The sequence below is a fragment of the Harmonia axyridis genome, chromosome 6 (genome assembly GCF_914767665.1).
Source record: "Harmonia axyridis chromosome 6, icHarAxyr1.1, whole genome shotgun sequence".
Taxonomy (NCBI): Eukaryota; Metazoa; Arthropoda; class Insecta; order Coleoptera; family Coccinellidae; genus Harmonia; species Harmonia axyridis.
In genome coordinates, this window is record NC_059506.1 from 25,397,019 (window position 1) to 25,416,979 (window position 19,961).

Consider the following 19,961-nt stretch of genomic DNA (forward strand, 5'->3'; position numbering starts at 1 on the left):
AGCTCGAGCTCAAGTAGCTTAAGCTTGACTTGAACTCAACTCAAGTTCGAGTCGAGTAGTAGTTATTCAATGTCAAGTCAAGTATTTATTTATTAATTACTTTACTAAAATTTGAAAAACTACTACTTGACTCGAACTTGAGTTGATTTCAAGTCAAGCTCAAACTCCTTGAGTTTCTATCAATTGTATTCTCCATCATATATAGTTCTATCAAATGTATTTCCTATCACAAGAAATTCGATCAAATGTATTTCTATCAAAAATCCTTTCGATCAAGAGGGTTCTATCAAATGTATTTCTATAACTTTTGTTTCGATCAAACAAAACTTCCATTGTCTGCATGAATGATTGAGCGCTAAAGAGCTTCCTGACTTTGTATCAGTGCTTCATTAATTGTTTTTCGATAATATGCTTGAATTTTTTATAGTTCTAAAGACGCTGTCAACATGTCATTCAATAAATGCTTTTCTCGTTAAAAAAGTCATACTTCCGATTTTCTTCATATAATATATTCTGCTACAAGTTAAGCTGGAATATTCGAGGAATCCAAGGAGTTAAGTGAATTGGATATTGAAATCTGAATATATTTATCCCGAGCGCTGAGAGCAAATTGCATAAAGCATTGTAGGTACCACATAAATATTTTATCAACACACATGAATCCTTTGGTAATCTCTGTATAAACGAAAATATTCTATCGAATTTATCTACTCGTCCCGAACAAGTTCTCATTTCCTTAGCCGAATCCGGTTCTTCACGGTGATTGAACAACTGTTATAATTACTTTGATATGGATCTCACAGCGAAATATATATGGGAGAGGACCGAAAATTTGTTCTTTGTGTGCTTTTTTCAATTTACAACAAATAACAAATTTTATATCATGTTTTATTACTACATAATTTGTAATGAATATTCACCTATTATAAGCCCATTCATCCATGTATTTTTTTAAACAAACTCAGTAGTTTTGTAATCTATTTTGTTTTATTATTTTCAATAATAAATGGACAATAATTATTCTGGATGGTAGTGTCATTTTCTCTGTATGTTTTTATGTGTGTTGAAAATTTTTCATATTATTAGGAATTAAAGCTTTAGTTTTGCAAAGGCTCTAGGAATTCAATCTTTTGTTTGTTGTTTAATGTTTTCTATCCCAATTCTTATAGACCATTATTAGACCTCTCAGAAGATTAGAGCTTGTACAAAAAAAACTTATTTAAAGCTTTCACTCTAATTTCTGGGACAAGTTTGAAAAATTTGAATGAAATGCTCCTGCGTATATTCTTGCATGAAGAATGAGTAGTAGTAGTAGAAATCAGTTTTGAAGTAGTAGTAATCAGTTTGGAAAAAATATGTTGTTTAAAATAAACGAACAATAACACTTTGAAATAATCAACTCTTTCGACGTTTTGGCTTCTAAAAATTTTGTACACAGTTGTCATTGAATAACTCCACAGTATTTTTTAAGTTTATTTGTAGTTTTCGAACGAATAAACTTATTATTTAAATCAGAATCAGACTACTTTATCCTCGACTTTATCAGACGAACTCTTAAAATAGTCAGAATTTTTCAATTGACATTTATCAACACACAGAGTTGTCGATCTATATCGTTTTGAAATTTTCTATTCATCTGAAAATCTACGATCTACTTTCTGGGACAAGTTTGAAAAATTTGAATGAAATGCTCTGCGTATATTCTAGCATGAAGAATGAGTAGTAATAGTAGTACTTAATCAGTTTTGAAATAGTAGTAATCAGTTTTGAAAAATATGTTGTTTTAAAATAAACGAACAATAACACTTTGAATCAATCAACTCTTTCGACGATTTGGCGTCTAAATCAGAATCAGACTCCTTTATCAGACGAACTCTTAAAATATTCAGAATTTTTCAATTGACATTTATCAACACACAGAGTCGTCGATCTATTTCGTTTTGAAATTTTCTATTCATCTGAAAATCTACGGTCTACTCCTACTATAGGGAATGATTAACACTATTATTATTTCATTTTCATTTGTTTCGCATATATATCTCATTACCTCTGTAAAACTAATTCAATCAAGAAAGACCTGTATAACTCGAACTACGCCCAAGTCGAACTATACATAATTCGAAAGTTGATCCCGCCATATTCTCTAGACGTTGCTCCCTCAGACTATCCCTTGTTTCGATCACTGGCACACGCTCTGGCTGACCAGCACTTCCGGTCTTATGAAGAAGTAAAAAATTGGATCGATTCGTGGATCGCTTCAAAAGATGACCAGTTTTTTCAACGCGGAATACGTACGCAGCCCGAAAGATGGCAGAAAGTAGTGGCCAGCGATGGACAATACTTTAAGTAACAAATGTATAACCGGTATTTTACAATAAATCCTCGAATTTCCTAAATAAACGGCGGAAGCAAAGTTGTACGTCTATGTAAAAAAAATTATAACTCGAACTACGCCCAAGTCGAACTATAAGAAAATCGAAGAGACTTGACAAGAGTCACTGAATATCGTTTTCACAAGTTATTCTAATCTATGGAATATCAATATAGAGGACATATATGTATTATTGTCAAATGGCATTTCGATGATTTATCAAATTTTGATGTTGAGATGAGGGAACAAAGAAAAATATCTTAATATGTACTTCAAAGATGTCAGCTTATTTTTTCATTAATTTTTTTTTCAGTAATGCAAGACCTGATCGCTCGATACTAAACTAGAAGAGGTGGACTCCTCTTTGATCAGTCCAATAAAAAAGGTAAGGATTTATATGTACATAGTTGATTATTTTATAAATTTATTTTGAACCTATTAGTGTTCCAACACCAGTTCAGAATTGCCAAAAAAAAATTGAAAATGTTTTACAAACTGAATACCAACCTAGTTGGATCTTATATCCCAGAAATATTGAATATTTTTTCGATATTTTACTTCTAAGGTTCTCATTACGCAGTCCACTTGAAATTCTGCGGCGTTCTTTAAATTTCTACTACAACTTTGCGAAATTTTGAAATCGTTTAATTCTGTTGTTAGTCAAGGGATAATTCGCAAGAATTTCATATGGTTTGAACGGAGGGATCTGAACTGACTCATAATGGTGTTCACCTTAGTATTTTAAGCGTATTTCCATTCAAGAACCCCCATGACCAGTGTCGTGCAAGCTCCATTTCGGATTGTATTTAATTATAGATAAAACCCACAGTTATCTATCAAATTCCTGCCTGTTCGGAATCGACAATCAGCCCAATATTTTCATACACCTGGGTCGTTGACACGACAAGTCTGGTGTTGTTTTACATTTGGAACGTAAAGACTTGTACCTCATGCCCGAAACTTGGCCGTTTGAAATCTAATTGGATGAGCACAACCGAGAAATCCAGTTAGTTCGTTCGATCATGCTGTCAAAATGAATAAAGGATGTTGATGTAACATTTTGTCGGCGGAAGATTGAAGTTCGGGTAAGAAGTGGTCAATTTTTTTTTTGTTCGACAATCTATGAATGAGTAAGCGTTAACCGTTTCAATTCGAATGTCGGCTATAGTTCGTAAATATCATGAGCGTATATAAGAGGTGGCTTCAAGGAGACTCAACCACCAAAATAAACTCGTCTCATTCAAAGCTCAACTCTCTTTGTGAGACACATTGGGCGGTAAAACATGTGGTTGTCGAAATATTTGCAGAAATGCATCCCTTAATACTCATGCTAACTTAGGGCTCTTCACGATTCTGTTGATAGAGATGTCGCCTCTCTAGCTTGTCAAGTGCAGACATCTATTGAAGAAAGTCATTTTGACATGTGCTCAAAGATATCAAGAAAATTATTCACATAAACACTAAAACAAAGCAAGAAATGCATGTGGTTCGCATGATATTTGTGGCTTTATAATGACAATAATATCAAAATATCATAAAAACTAAAAAGAACTTGTTATTCTTGCCTATTTCATTGAGTTTTCTTCGCCACTCCAATACCATCTTAGAATCGATGACATGTGAGCTCAGTTCTTTAATTGCAGTCTGGATCATCAGAATGTATCGCTATATCACATTTCTGATATTTTTTTGTTACATCTCTACCGAGTGTACTTGTTAAAATGTCTATAGTTCTAGAGAATAATTGTTTGATAATCTTGTGCTTATAGTAGCTCACCTTAAACACCGAAAAAAATAGAATAAGAGGTCTGCTATTCAAATACCTACGTGCTCATCTGAAAAATATCAAATACTTAAAAATTTTCTACGAGGCCTTAGTACAATCACAAATCAGCTATGGCATTATTGGGTGGGGTGGTACTTACCAAAACCATTTTGGACCATTGGAGGTTGTTCAAAAGTGGGTCCTGAAACTAATTCACAGAAAACCAAGTACCTTCCCGAGCCATGTTTTATATGAACCAGCTGAAGTTCATCCTGTCCAATAATATAAGAGTGAACCCTATGCAACATGATCACAAAACCAGGAACAAAGATCATAATTACCAAACACCCAGATGTATGAAGACAATTGGCCAGCGATGTTGCACCCAAAGTTTACAATCTTATTTCAGAAAACATAAAAATATAAAATCATTCAAGAGACAACTGAAAGCTTGGATGATTATTAATACAAGACTTCAAATGAAAAATTTAATAGATGATAACTAATAGGAAACATACAGGCAGTAATTCAATTCGTAGATGGACCTGATGAATGTCTATATATACCTCATTGGACATATTACCACTCATGATTTTCTTTTTTTATTTTTATTTTCTTTTCCTGAATTATTCAATGTATTTCTCATAGACCAATTTTTAGAATTATTATTGATTCAATATCGCGCACTGGTTATAATGTATTATATACCTAGTTAGTTTATTAGGTAAAAAATAAACTTTCTTCTTCTTCTTTTTCTTTGAGGTATTTCGATTATGTGAAGGTGAAAGAACCACTTGTGAATTATCGCTATTATGAATTATCTATTGCCCTGTTTCCGCATGAAAAGTTGCTATTGTTATTATCCTGATTTATTGGAGTAGGTATCATAGTTGGTTATTTATCTGTCTAATAGGTTATACTACTTATTCAAAGTTTTTTCTGCAGCTTTATCAAAGAACTTTGAAATTATTTTTGTTCCGTTTCAACTTGCCTCATCAGATTTTCAATTTTTGATGGTATGTCAATGAAACATCTTTCATTCAATGATGAATTTGTTATATGCATCCTTCAACTATGAATCAAACTGCCCCCTCTCAAAGTTTTATTGCAATAGTCTTCATGATGTAAAGGGTGTTTTTTTTATAGCTATAGAACTTTAAATTGCAATAAAACAACGATGGATTATTCGATTGACATGAATTTTATTTATCCGCAAGATAATCTTGTGGCATTACATTTTAAATATGATTTCTGGCATATGACCGCCACGGCTGGCTCAGATGTAGTCCATTCTGGACGTTCAATTTTCGATGACTTTTTCCAACATTTTTGGCCGTATATCTTGGAGACCAATTCACAAAAACGTGAAATTAGGCGGTCACCAAACGTGTCTTTCAATAAATCGATTGTGGCACGAGCTGTGTGACATGTTGCGCCGTCTTGTTGGAACCACAGCTCCTGGACATCATGGTTGTTCAATTCAGGAATGAAAAAGTTAGTAATCATGGCTCTATACCGATGACCATTGACTGTAACGTTCTGGCCATCATCGTTTTTGAAGAAGTACGGACCAATGATTCCACCAGCCCATAAAGCGCACCAAACAGTCAGTTTTTCTGGGTGTAACGGTGTTTCGACATACACTTGAGGATTAGCTTCACTCCAAATGCGGCAGTTTTGTTTGTTGTCGTAGCCATTCAACCAGAAGTGCGCTTCATCGCTAAACAAAATAAAATGGACGTAGTGCGCGATACGTATTCCGCACAGAACCATTATTTTCGAAATGAAATTGCACTATTTGCAAGCGTTGTTTAGGCGTGAGTCTGTTCATGATGAATTGCCAAACCAAACTGAAAATAAATCACCTGTTAGCTGTTGAATCGGTCGCCATCTTGAATAGTAATGCCAACTTAAAGTTATATACCTCGAAAAAAAACACCCGTTAGATAATTATGTGATATTGATACCGGTCTATTATGTCTATCACAATATCAAAAAAAAACCGGTCGCCATCTTGAACTGAATGAATTTCAACTCAAAGTTATATGCCTCGAAAAAAACACCCTATATGTCTTGTTGATTTCAACATTTCATAATTTTCATTTTTCACTTTAATAACCTCTGTAGGCGTAAGGCAAAGGAAGATTTTATCGAACCTGATGTATAACGTGGCTTGAAAATATAATACAGTTCGAAAATATTTTATATGCCAGAGCTTCTTACAACGATGATAATATATTCGTGGTACAGGCGAAGTTTTATAAAACTAATTAAATCAACAGGCTTCGAAGTGTCTGCCTTGTTCGATGTACTAAACTCGGAACTTCTTGAGCGTATCAAATTGTTATAAGATCATCGGGTATTTCCCAACTTTGCTGTTATCTCCTTATATTACAGAGTAGACAATATTTAGATGCGATAATCTCAATAAGTATAGAACGCTCAACAATATACTGAAAACATTCTACAAGGAAATAATTATGAATAAACACAATGCAGCTTATTCATTTATGGGTACAAGATTTCTGGAAACATGTTGTTCTTCGTATTCTCATTAGATATACTAACTGGCAAAGAAACTGCAACACCCAGAAAGAGCTTTTTGAATTTTAAATTTTTTATTTGGTGAAACATTGATAGTATAGCAAGAAGTAAATGATTGAAATTAAAAAAAAAACGAAGAGTTTACAATTTTTCTGTGGGTGCTGGGGTAAATTTCTACCCAATAAGTCCCAAACATGCTCTGTGGGCGTAAGATCGGGGGATTCTCGAGTCGGTTAAGGTAAGAGAGAACATATGGCTCCACTATTTCCTGAAGGTAACGCAGTGCTGTCATATTACCTCGAATAAAGACTAAAGGGACCTACTTGCATGTGCAATAGCACCTCATACCATAACGTCTACTGTCCGGTGTACATACGCTCAACATCAAACTGAGGTTCACGTCTTTCTTACCTTTCTTCGACCATCATGTGCACCAAGGAGAATCAATATTCATCAGAAAAGACGAACTGATGCCATTCCACATTCCAATGTTGTCGTTCTCTGCACCACTGTAATCGTTGCCGGCGATGCTCAATCGTCAAAGGTAACATAAGTTGGGGTCGATAATGCTGCAGTCCAAAAGACCTTATCCGGCGGTAAACCGTTCGGACAGTTACAGGATGGCCTTGTTCTTCTAACCACTCATCAGCCAAAGATCGAGTTATTGCAAATCAGTTTCTAATGACCTTTAGTCTTAGAGGTCGATCTTGAACTTCATTTATTTCCATTCGATATCCGGTGCCTACTCTTCTTCATTTTGGGCATTATGAAATCACGCTTGACAACATCTCATAACAGTAGTTGGATTTCTGATCGTGCTGTTAGTGATTTCTCGAATTGACAACCCCGCCTACCGTAGACCAATAATTCGACTTTCAAATTCACTTAGCACGCGTACACGTGCTCTAGGCATTTCAACAACAACTAAACATCGACATTGGATCTCCTCGAACATCTGGTTTGTTGTAAAATTCAAAAAAATTGCCAAAAACGACTACGGTATTTAAGTAACAAAAGTTTGTTTACATGAAAAAACCTTCCCAATTGCTTTCTCCGACTTCAATCAATTACTCCTTGCTATACTACTATATTTCACCAAAAAAAAATATATAAAATTTGATCAGCTCCCTCTGGGTATTGCAGTTTCTTTGTCAGTTATAATATTTGAACATGACGCACTGATAGAGAACGAAATTTTCATCCCTTACCAATGGCAACTAAACTTTCTGAATATCGGAGAGATAAAAAATGTTGGGAGTAGTATCTATGAGTTGTAGTCATTTTGTTCTTAAATAGAATGTTTCGTTGCATGATCATTAGTATTCAAATAATTCAAAATGAAACTGATATAATCCATGGTCTGTTGCATAAGACATTCACTCATAGGATCTTCGTTTATGGATCTACTGGTTAAGAACACACACATAAAGCTCTTCATAATTAATTTCTAATAATAAAGAGTGTATGATTCAACTTTTTTACTACTATGACTTCATTACTGCATTTGGAATTACCTCAAGGATGCTCAACAGTATCATAAAAAGGACCTTAAAAGGAAGGCACCGATACATTTCAACGAACATCAGGCAACCCTAAGGAACTTGGAATCTTACTGACATGGTGGTGCCGTAATAGCATAACACATCTGCTAGAGCCAACATATTAACTTTAAACATAGTGGTATCGAAGGCAATGAGCAAGCCGATGAATTTCAATAAATGGGTACCTAAACCTTTCAATAGGCTGACTACTGGGTAGCACTTGAATAATGCAAGCGACTTCCTGGAGAAGAACACCAGTACTTGAGCAAGCACTTCTCATTCTTGGGCTCAGCTTTAAAGCTGAGCTGGAGTTATTGTAGGATTGCTAACGACAATGTCCTTCTGCATTTACCGCATGGGCCTGACAGCATATGAAATTTGCAGATTCTGCAAATTGTACATGGAATTACTGTAGGTGAAATTACATGCATACACTATGCAAATGTATGAAATTGGCCAGTCTGAGAAGCATCCTTCAGGAGAAAATAGTACAGAACTGAAATGACAGTCAAGACTTGCATGAACGTTGCCAAATGCCGGATCTTTCAGTATTCGTAAGCAGAGTGTAGAATACATTTCAAAAGACTGCTTTCTAGCTAATCGACCCGTATATCTAATCTAATTCGAATTTAATATATACTGCTCCACAAAAGTTGAGGAAGATCAAACATTTGTGACCGTTTCAAAAGTTGCCGATTCTTGTCTACCAAATGTTCATTTATGAGAATTAAGATGTTATCTTTCTTATATCTGAATGGTTTTTTGCTACTCGTTTGATGCCTTTTCAGTTTCAGGCATGTTCTTATCGTTTGCGTTCCTAAGAATTTTGGATCAGTTGTTGTTTTACATTCTCACAATCAACTTTGATTCAAATTCTGAAAATTTGTTTTGCAATAATGCCCAGACATAAACTTAGTGCGGGAGAAGACAATAGGGCTATTGGTATGATCAAGGGAGGACGTAATCAGAGAGATGTTGCGAATTTCTTGCAAGTTAGTGAATGCGTAGTTTCCCGATTCATCCATCGATATCGGTAAACTGGAAACGGAACCGAAAGACCGAGAAGTGGAAGCCCAAGATCTACAACTCATACACAAGATCGGTTGCTGTCTGTGTCTACATATAGAGAGCCTTTGAGAACTTGTCGAATCAAGCAAGAGCGGTTTTTGGACGCTTGTGATGTTTTGGTCTCGATTGAAAGAGTTCTTCGAAGACTTCGAGGCATTGATCTACATTCTCGACAACTTTTGAGAAGTATTCCATTAACTCAAAATAATATGCAACTGCGATTGTAATGGGTCAATGAGCACGTGAATTGGAACCTTCAATGGAGGTCCGTATTGTTCACAAATGAGTCGAGATATGGACGGTTCTCAGATAGTCAGCGTGTTCAGGTATGGACCAATCCTCTGGTGCCTACAAATCACAGATAGGTTCAGGAAGTTCATCCGTTCAGAGGTGGTACAATTACTGTTTGGGGAGGCATTTGTTTCAACGGACTTACAGAACTGTTGGTGCTTAATACTACCATGAATGTACATATTGACATGAAAACAGTTATTGACAATATCATTCCTCTGTTGAATGCCGCTATTGGGCCAAATTTTTTTATTTTTGGACGATTATGCTCCACCCCATAGTGCAAGAATTGTCGATGAATCTCTGAAAATCCATGGTATTCCGCATTTTGGCCGTGCCCCCTCCGTCGCAAGACCTCCATCCCATTGAACACGCTTGGGATCTGCTGCAATGAGCTTTAGATTCTCACTAATCACCTCCTCAAATCCTTCAAGAACTCTGACGACTGCTACCGCAACTCTGGAAGGAAATTGATCAGAGCTACTTTTACAAGCTGATCGGAAGTATGCAAAGGCGTTGTGAAGCTGTGGTTGAAGTTCGAGGAGGCCATACTCTTTACCTTATAACATTGTTACAATAAGAGGAACGGAAATCGCTTTGTATAGTATATCCAAAGTCACTTGGAGGAAACTGAATATTTCGATTATATAAGAGTTGACCAAGTTTCCAGAAGTTTCTTAGGGGCCAGTGAATTTATTTCCTAACAATACTTTCAAATAAACCCCGGTATTTAACGGATCGCGTAATCCACTTCTAAGGGACATCTGGCAAACCATTTTCATGGACTAGTTCAAGTGATTTTGGATATACTATAACTGATGCATTTGTTTTGATGCCAACATTCGTCACTCCTTGTCTGACGGGACACTATAGCAGTAGCGTATATAATTTGATTAATTTCGAAATTCATACTCAAAAATAGTTTACAATGTGATTTATTCATAAAAATTCTTTTGTGTTCAAAGGGGTTCGCTTTTGCGAAGTTATGAAAAAAGAATTCCTGATAAAGCATTCAACAATAAAATCAGGATTCTCCATGCCTGTGGCTCCCACACACAATCAGCTAGCTCAATTGTGATTGGTAACACTAAACTCCCATCTCTCTTGTATTCGGGATCAAGCACAAATGTTTACTTTCCTTTCCTTCTATCTATATTCCAAGCTCTTTACTGAACTTCATTTTTTCAATTTTTTTAGTGAAATGATTTTGTACTCCACAAATTAAAAAATTATTCTCAAGTGAAACTGTGAAACACATGAAGGAATGGGCAAAAAATTATTCAGATAAGTGAGTAAACATTTATATTTCCCATATTTAAAAAAATGGTGAAAAAAAATTAAAACTCTTGGAAACGTTTCAAAAAGTCTGAACTTCTTCAACTTATGTAGAGCACTATATACGCGTACAGATATACGTTAACTGGAGTCATCTCTAGAATCTGGAAATTCATCAGATATACATTTTGTGTTTCGTGCAACTATGATTGTGATGTGATAATCATGTCATCATCAATGTCATAATCAAAAATAGGTGGGTTCCATTTCAGTCAATTGCTGATTCAACCATAGATATAATAGATAGGTACCATAGATATTGTAATTACAATCAACGAGCTAATCGAAGTTTTGGAAGCATACAAACAAAATATTGAATTCGTATCGTCGATATCTCAGTATCAGCATCCCAAATCATTAAAGTGTCGAATCTGGTGCATTCGATGGACATTCATCAATCCATTCGCGATTTAATGTACGAAGTAGCTGCATTCAGTCAACGAAATGAACGATAAACCATCGTTTTTTCATAGTTATGCCCACATTACATCTACAATGGATTGTAAAACGGCAGTTAATGAACTAGAACTGGGAATAGGTTAGATCATTAAAATATACTTTTGGACATTTTATGTACATAATGGATGGAGATTTATCGTTTTAAGTAGAGTGATCTGATAATAATTCTCACGGAGGATCTGGAAGGCATAGATTGGACTTCAATTATTTTAGCAGCTTTTTTTTCTGTTATCACTGTTGATATTTTCATGATATTGATGTATTTGAGTTTCAAAAATTTAATTGAATATCTATCAATAAATGTATTCAATGTGAGATTTAACATTTATTTCAACCATAGAGTAATAAACATAAATAGAGGAATTATACGCAATTTTTACATGTCCCCAACATGGTTAGATTACGTTGTCGGATTGTGATATATTTTCAAATTCACAATTTTACTATATCGTTATGAATGTATATTATATTGAATGAAATATATTTATTCGAGTGATTTCCTATTAAATATGCAAATTTCAATATTTGGAATCCGATATTTTTCCTACTTGTTGAATTTATAATGGGCAGAATATTTATTATTTTCTGTATCTACCTGCTGAAATCCAAGATAAGGCAACTTTTGCTCTCCTAGTGTCATCGTTTATTTCACGTCATTTGGCGCGATTGAAGTTCCTTTTCTGAATTTCTTATATATATTTAGGTATTTATTACAATATATTTTGAGTTGATATGAAACGTTGATTCACGATGGGATATAAGAAGTGCGTTCTTTGTAGAAAATCTCGCAAATTGAGTGAAATATCATATCACTGATATGCTTTCATTTCCGCGCGCTTCATGTCAAATTTGATAGTACATGTTGGGGACAAAATTTGCTTACTGAAAATGAAATATGCTCCCTCTATCTATGTTTATAACTCTGATATTTTAACACATAATTCAAATTATTCTATACTGAACTATTATATACTATCTCTATCTGATTCCAAAAAAATTAACATATAATTTGAATGGAAAGATGAAGATAATTGGTATAATTCCTTTATATTCATTATATCGCCTACTTTGAAAGCAATAACAAACCAACGAATAATGCAATCACCATCAGAACACAATTTTAGTGATCATCTTCAGCACGCGTCGCGAAATCTTTGTCATGTCCTGTTTCACTGAAAATTATTGCCTCGAAGTTGTAATTCGAGTTTCGTTCGTAGTAAAAAGTCGACCGGAGCCATATCAGGGATATACGATGGTTGTCTAATTAGATTTATTTTTTAACCGTAAATAATCGTGATACACGTGCACCACACTATTAATTTTTCAAGATGGATCCTTTTTTCGATATTTTTCGACGTGAGTATAGAATACATTTATATCATCAGAGGTAAAATCTCAACAATTTTTTCAAGCGATCATTTCGAATCTTCAACTACTTCTGGTTTTTCCTTGACGAAACTTTATCAAAAAAATAAATTATTCAAAAATTAACTTAATTTAGCTAGTGACTTCTCCCTGGTGGCTGGGCCTTGGCTTCTATTCAGTAAATGAGGAAAATCAACTTTGTCTCCATCTCTTCGGTGGTCGTTCAGGTTTCCTTCTTCCATTAGGTCTTTATGTTTGCAGATATATGCACTTCTATCTGAACCCATCCTATCAACATGGTCTCTCCATTCCCTCCTCATTTGCCTACTCCACTTGACAATATCCTGTATACCTAACCTTTCTCTTATTTACTTGCTGGTCTGTCTATCTCTCAATGTTACCCCTGAAATTCTCCCCAAGATCTCCATTTCTACTGTTCTGAGCTTCTGTTAAGCCGTAACATACAGGGTGGTCCAACGAAAACTTAACACATCGGACCCGTCAATTTCTGATTCGAAGAGGAAAACTTTTCCGCTTTTTTCATCCCCGTAACTTCAACTTCAATAATCAATTTTGAAGATCGTATCGAGTACTATCTGACCTAAAATTCCGCTTCAAAATATGCATCGAATATGAAATAACAGCGACAATAGTGAGAGAGGCAATGTGGAATTTATCTCGAGAATATTATTCATATTTCAAAAATATTTAGTAGTTATGTTGTTCATTTTTTGTCCAAAAAAGTATTAATTTCTTGTCCAAAAAATTATACGGACCATGTTTTTGATTTACCTTAGTCTATCGTGAATTTTAGAAACGTCAAAAGTGTGTCAAAGCGATTGTAAATTTGTAAAGGAATTAAAATGGACTAGGTATTCCGTGAAAGAAAGGGTGGAAATGATATAATTTTTTTTTAGAAATAACGACTGCACGAACAACAGTGGCTTTATTTCACGAATGATATCCTGGAAAAAATGTATTCGCTGCTCACGTTGTGCTGGTTACAGAGTTTGACGCTACTAGTTCAGTCGGAAACAAAAAAAGGGTGCATGAAAGAGACGAAGCGAAGGACTTGGCTGTCTTAGGTCATGTAGCAATAGACCCTAGTTCATAATAGTCTCACTGCCTTAGAGCGAAATAAGAATATTGTTCAATTTTCTAGGAAAACTGGATGTGTACCAAAAAAAATAAAAACGCTCCAGTAAAATAACATGAATGTACAGGGTATTTTTTCAACCTGCAAATATAATCTGAACATATAATTATTCCCACCCTGTATTTTTGAGAAAGTGTTGAAATTATTAAAATTGGACAATCAAATTGTTCTACACTGAAAATTTCATCAATATTGATCAAGCCATATCAAAGTTATGAATAAAAAAAATATAGGTCGAATCGGACAAATCACCCTGTAGAGTGTAGACTCTCAATAAAGACCATAAACCAAACATTGTTCCGAAACTGCTTTGACTAGTGTAAACTTCTCCTAAAATCTGACGGTTTCCCCCGGAATCACCCTGTATATGAGATAAGATTTATTGATCTCATTTATGTCAATGCGTTTATCTTAATTTATCTCCTAGTTCAATAATTCACTGCATACCAACCTGCATTATACCAGTTCCGTATCCTTTTTCGACCCAAGCAAACAATAGTTCTTCAAGCCCGTGTTGGAAGGATCTGTATTAATACTTCACGTTTCCCCGAATCGATTAACATATCTCACATGCAGAGAATCCGTGAGCGGACGTATAGAAAAATATCTGGTCTAAATCATGTTATGCGCGAATATTCGCAAAAGCAGTTTCCGCAGATACATCGATTACCCAAAAAAAGAATCGTCAACAGATTGTTATAATTCGAATTCACGCATGGCTAAGTCGTAATTTATTTCTCTGTTCGCTTCCATTAAATTAGAATCTGGACGGCCTTGGTATGACATGTGACATTTACGGATTTCGTTCGAAAACAGCGTTTAATTTCTATTCGCTCATATCCAGGATATGGGTGCAGAACAGGGTTCTGAACAGGCTGATATGAGTTACTAGGACATTGGGTGATAATCATCATGATTGACTGGAATTGGAAATAATAACTATCATTTTGTACTTGCGAATAATGAAGTTGAGGTTAAGTATTACTCGATTTTTGTTAAGAACCATGACCACGGTGAATGCTAGCTGGTTAAACGTTCAATCAAATGTATTCGAACTTGCTATCATTTCCAACCTGAATAGGAATAATTCGCTCGCTAAAACGCACATATTTCGTTTTTCGGTATTTTTTCATAAAGTAGTAAAGTGAATGATGGAATATCATTAAATTCCACAATTATTATTTTGAAACCTTACTACAATAAAACTATACTACTCAAGGAAAATCGAAATTCCAATATAAATCGAAAAATATGACCTATAATTTCGGAAGGTTTGAGATATTTACAGTTCATCAATGTTGGCAACTCATAATTTAATACTTAGCCCATGTAATACTGAGACCATGGAATCCTAAATGTATTATGCTGAGGCCATAATTGTCAGAATCAATTACGCGCATGAGTCTCTATGATCGAACCCAATCTACAGAGCAGGTACCAAGGTACCGTCGCTCCAACATACACTTTCGATATGGCCCTCATTGGTATCATTCAACTTAGATCCCGTATAGTAAGTTAGTTTTACTGTATTTGTTATAACATACTCTGCATACTGGATGATTATTTCTAACATCAGAATCTTTAAACACCTTAACATTAATGATATGGAGAAAATGAAAAGCTGCAGAAACTGTAATGAAATGTAGGATGTAGGAGGAAGAATGTGGTGAGGTGCTCAGAAAAACGATGGAGGGGTATGAATCGAATACAAATTGAGGAGCAATTTGCCTACTCTCGAGAGCTTGACACGGAAGTAATAATATTATCTACTAATCTACTTAGTACTAAATAGTTTCACCTGCTGGCACTGAACAGTACTACCTTCTACTAAAAGGTGCATGAAGTATTAAATTATCGTCTGAATTATCGAATGAGTACCACACAGTCCATCTCAGCAAATTATTCAACTAAACCCAAGATAAAGAAATTCACAATAACATTTCATTCGTAAGTACCCTCCATAACCCATACTGCAACATCAAAAATAACCTAAATAGTACTAATTTTCAGTAAATCATAGTACCTGCCCAGCACTCGAAAGTACTACCTATCTAGTAATATATGGTACTAAGTTGTGAAAATAGTACATAATGCTAGCCATCTAGTACTAAATGGTACTACCTAGTACCTTGCTGGTACTAAAAATCACTACTTTGTACCTGTACTAAATAGTACTAATTTGTAGTAAATCGTAGTATCTACCCAGCATTCATCACTATCTTGTAAATAATCGTACTATAGTAAAAATGGCTAGCCATCTAGTACTAAATAGTACTACCTAGCCGGTACTAAAAGACACTACTTTGTACGGAGTAGTACTAACACTCTTATTTATCATCTTCTACTACAATAACGAGTGAGTACCCCACAGTACATTTCAGCAATAAAATTGTCTTCCAGAGTACCCTCTAAAACCAACAATAAATAATATATCGAAAATAATCTGAATAGTATTTATTTTTAGAAAATAGTGCCTATTACTATATGGCACTACTTTGTACCAAATATTACTAATTATCGGTAAATGATGCTAGCTATCTGGTAGTGAGTGGTACTGCCTAGCTGGTACTTAAGGGTACTACTTTGTACTAAGCAGTAATAGGCACCACAATTAATGGTCTCCTACTACAACAACGAGTGAGTACCCCACAATCCACCTCAGCAAAATAATCAACCAAACCAAAAATAACGATCACCATTGTGTGCCGAAGTACCACCTCCAGAGACATGTTTACTAGGCAACAAAAAATGTCCCATTTTTTTTCCTCAACTTTACCACACAGTCCATCTCAGCGAATTAATCAACCAAACGCAAGATAAAGAACTCGTCAATAACATTGTATTCAGATATACCCTCCATAACCCATACTGATTGCAACATCAGAAATAACCTTAGTAGTACTAACTTATAGTCTGTAGTAATGGCTACGCAGCCCTTAAAAAAACTACCTTCCTAGAAGTATTTTCATTTGAGGGTATTATCTTGTGAAAATAATACTAATTATTATTTGTAAATAATGCTAGCCATCTAATACTCAATAATACTACCTAGCTGGTACTGAAGGGAACTTCTTTTCAATGAGTAGTACTAAGCACTCTTATTTATCGTTTCCTACTACAACATCGAGTGAGTACCCCATGTTACATCTCAGCAATAACAGAGTATTCTGAAGTACTATATACAACCAACAATAAATGCTATATTAAAATAATTTGAATAGTACCTATTTTTAAAAAATAGGAGTAGCTTCCTGGAAGTAAAATGTAATACGTATCTGTTACTATAGGATACTAATTTGTATCAAATATTTCTAATTAATAGTGAATAATGCTAGCTATCTAGTACTACCTAGGTGGTCCTTAAGGGTACTACTTTGTACTAAGCGGTAAAAAGAACTAAAATTTATGACATCCTACTACAACATCGAGTGAGTACCCCACAATCCACCTCAGCCAAATAATCAGCTAAACCCAAAATAACGATCACCTTTGTGTGCCGAAGTACCACCTCCAGAGACATGTATACTAGGCAACAAAAAATGTCCCATTTTTTTCCTCAACTTTACCACACAGTTAGTTAGTTACCCACTTAGGTGCGTCCATCCTCACATGAGGGGTATATAATTTCAGATTGTATGATTGAAATTGTATTTATATGTCTAAGGAATAAAATTTGATTTTGAGTCCATCTCAGCAAATTAATCAACCAAACGCAAGATAAAGAACTCGTCAATGACATTGTATTCAGATATACCCTCCATAACCCATACTGATTGCAACATCAGAAATAACCTTAATAGTACTAACTTATAGTCTGTAGTAATGGCTACGCAGCCCTTAAAAAACTACCTTCCTAGAAGTATTTTCTTTTGACGGTATTATCTTGTGAAAATAATACTAATTATTATTTGTAAATAATGCTAGCCATCTAATACTCAATAGTACCACCTAGCTGGTACTAAAGGGAACTTCTTTTCAATGAGTAGTACTAAGCACTCTAATTTATCGTTTTCTACTACAACATCGAGTGAGTACCCCATATTACATCTCAGCAATAACATTGTATTCTAAAGTACTATATACAACCAACAATAAATGCTATATCAAAATAATTTGAATAGTACTTATTTTTAGAAAATAGGAGTAGCTTCCTGGAAGTAAAATGTTATGCGTACCTGTTACTATAGGATACTAACATCTACTACAACATCGAGTGAGTACCCCACATTCCACCTCAGCAAAATAATCAACCAAATCCAAGATAACGATAACCATTGTGTGCCGAAGTACCACCTCCAGAGATAAGGCAACAACAACTGTCCAATTTTTTTACCACAACTGTACCAAACAGTTCATCTCAGCAAATTAATCAACCGAGCCCAAACTCGTCCATTGACGAGTTCTTTATATGTTATTGCATTGTATTCAAATATACCCAGTATATCCCATACTGACTGCAACATCAGAAATAACAAAAATAGTACTAATTTTTAGTAGGTATACATATAGTAGTAGCTACTTACCACTTAAAATAACTATCTTCCTGGTACTATATTTATATGAAGGGTATTGTGAAAAATAGTAGTAATTATTATTAGTAAATATTGCTAGCCATCCAATACTCAATAGTACTACCTACCTGGTACTACTTTTTACTGAGTTGTGCTGAGAACTCTCATTTATCGTCTCCTACTACAACATCGAGTGAGTACCCCACGTACATCTCAGCAATAAAATTGTGTTCCAAAGTACATTCTACAGCCAACAATGAATGCTTCATCAAAAATAACCTGAATAGTACTTATTTTTAGAAAAGAGTAGTAGCTACCTGGAAGTCAAAAGTACTACCTACCTATTACTATATGATACTTCATTGTACCAGATATCACTATTTGATAGCAAATAATGGTAGTAGCTGGTACTTTAGGGTACTACTTTGTAGTAAGCAATAATAGGTACTAAAATTTATAGTCTCCTACTACAACATCGAGTGAGTACCCCACAATCCACCTCAGCAAAATAATCAACCAAACCCAAGATAACGATCATCATTGTATGCCGTAGTACCACCTCCAGAGACAAGTACCCCATCATCACGGACTCGGAGCGAACGACACGAATCAATCAAAATCTCGTTCCATTTAGCCATCCAGCACCGGTTCCCAACCTGAGCCAAGCTGACCGACCTAGATTTTTACATTGCCATTCACCAGATAACGGGAAAGCGCGAAATTCTTCGGAACACGTTTCAAATAATTCAGTTTCACTCCTGCACGTACGTACGGTTCACCTCTTCGGCTCGTTCTTGGGTAGTACCGCAGCTCCGAAACCAGCGTAGTACCGATAGTTGGAGACCGGAGAGCGCCACGGTGCATTTTAGTTATCGTTCGGTACTTGATTGTCGCGTTTGTGACGAAGACGTCAGGAAGTCTTAGTTTTGCGTTTCGTAGATTTAAATTTAGAGGTTGAGATGCCTCAGTGTGTGGTGTGATTTGTGGTCAGCTTGGAATAGGTGGATGGTACTGAGGAGAAGAGTTGCTGGGATTCGGGTAGGTTTGGGTCTTAATGTTGGTACCTTACGTCTTCGGAAATGGTTTTTTTTTTTCGAGTGGTTGTATCGGTCTTAGATGTGGATGGAAATGCATGCAGATCAAAAGATAATTGATAACCAGTTTTTCATAAATACGGCTGATTGTTGTACTATTTCTACTAGTTATTTCTTCGATCAAACTGTTAAAATCCTTTTGAAAAAACTTACATCAAAGATGTTTTTAATTACTTTGAAATTTTAGAAGGTACGTAGTCTATTTTTGGAAAGACTAAGAAGAAACGTTTGCTCGGTGTACAAGTAATACATATAGCCTCTTCAAAAGTACTAATGGTGATTTCTGAAATTGCATTTGAAAATTTTTTAATTGATTCGTTTGTGCAGTAAATTATTCTTGAATCTTCAATAGATGAGGATAAATAAAATATTTTGACTGTGAGTTTTCACCTACCCAAAATATTTTATTTTTCATCGAGCATTTTTCCTTATTTTTCCATAAAGTAGCAGTAAGTTATAGA

General features: G+C 35.0%; 1 protein-coding gene across 3 annotated transcripts in view; it reads left to right on the forward strand.

The window, feature by feature from the left end:
* LOC123682257 (class A basic helix-loop-helix protein 15-like) overlaps window positions 1–19,961 on the forward strand; it is a 128,001-nt gene that overhangs the window by 66,074 nt on the left and 41,966 nt on the right. For 2 of the 3 annotated variants that reach the window (XM_045620792.1, XM_045620793.1), the window contains one exon: window positions 2,685–2,756. Coding sequence is in view for 1 of the 3 variants with exons in the window: in XM_045620790.1 (XP_045476746.1) it covers window positions 19,412–19,444 (33 nt within the window). In the remaining 2 variants the exon portion in view is untranslated. Of the gene's footprint in view, window positions 1–2,684; window positions 2,757–19,158; window positions 19,445–19,961 lie in introns of those variants that run through there. The other variant, XM_045620790.1, reaches the window with a different exon arrangement.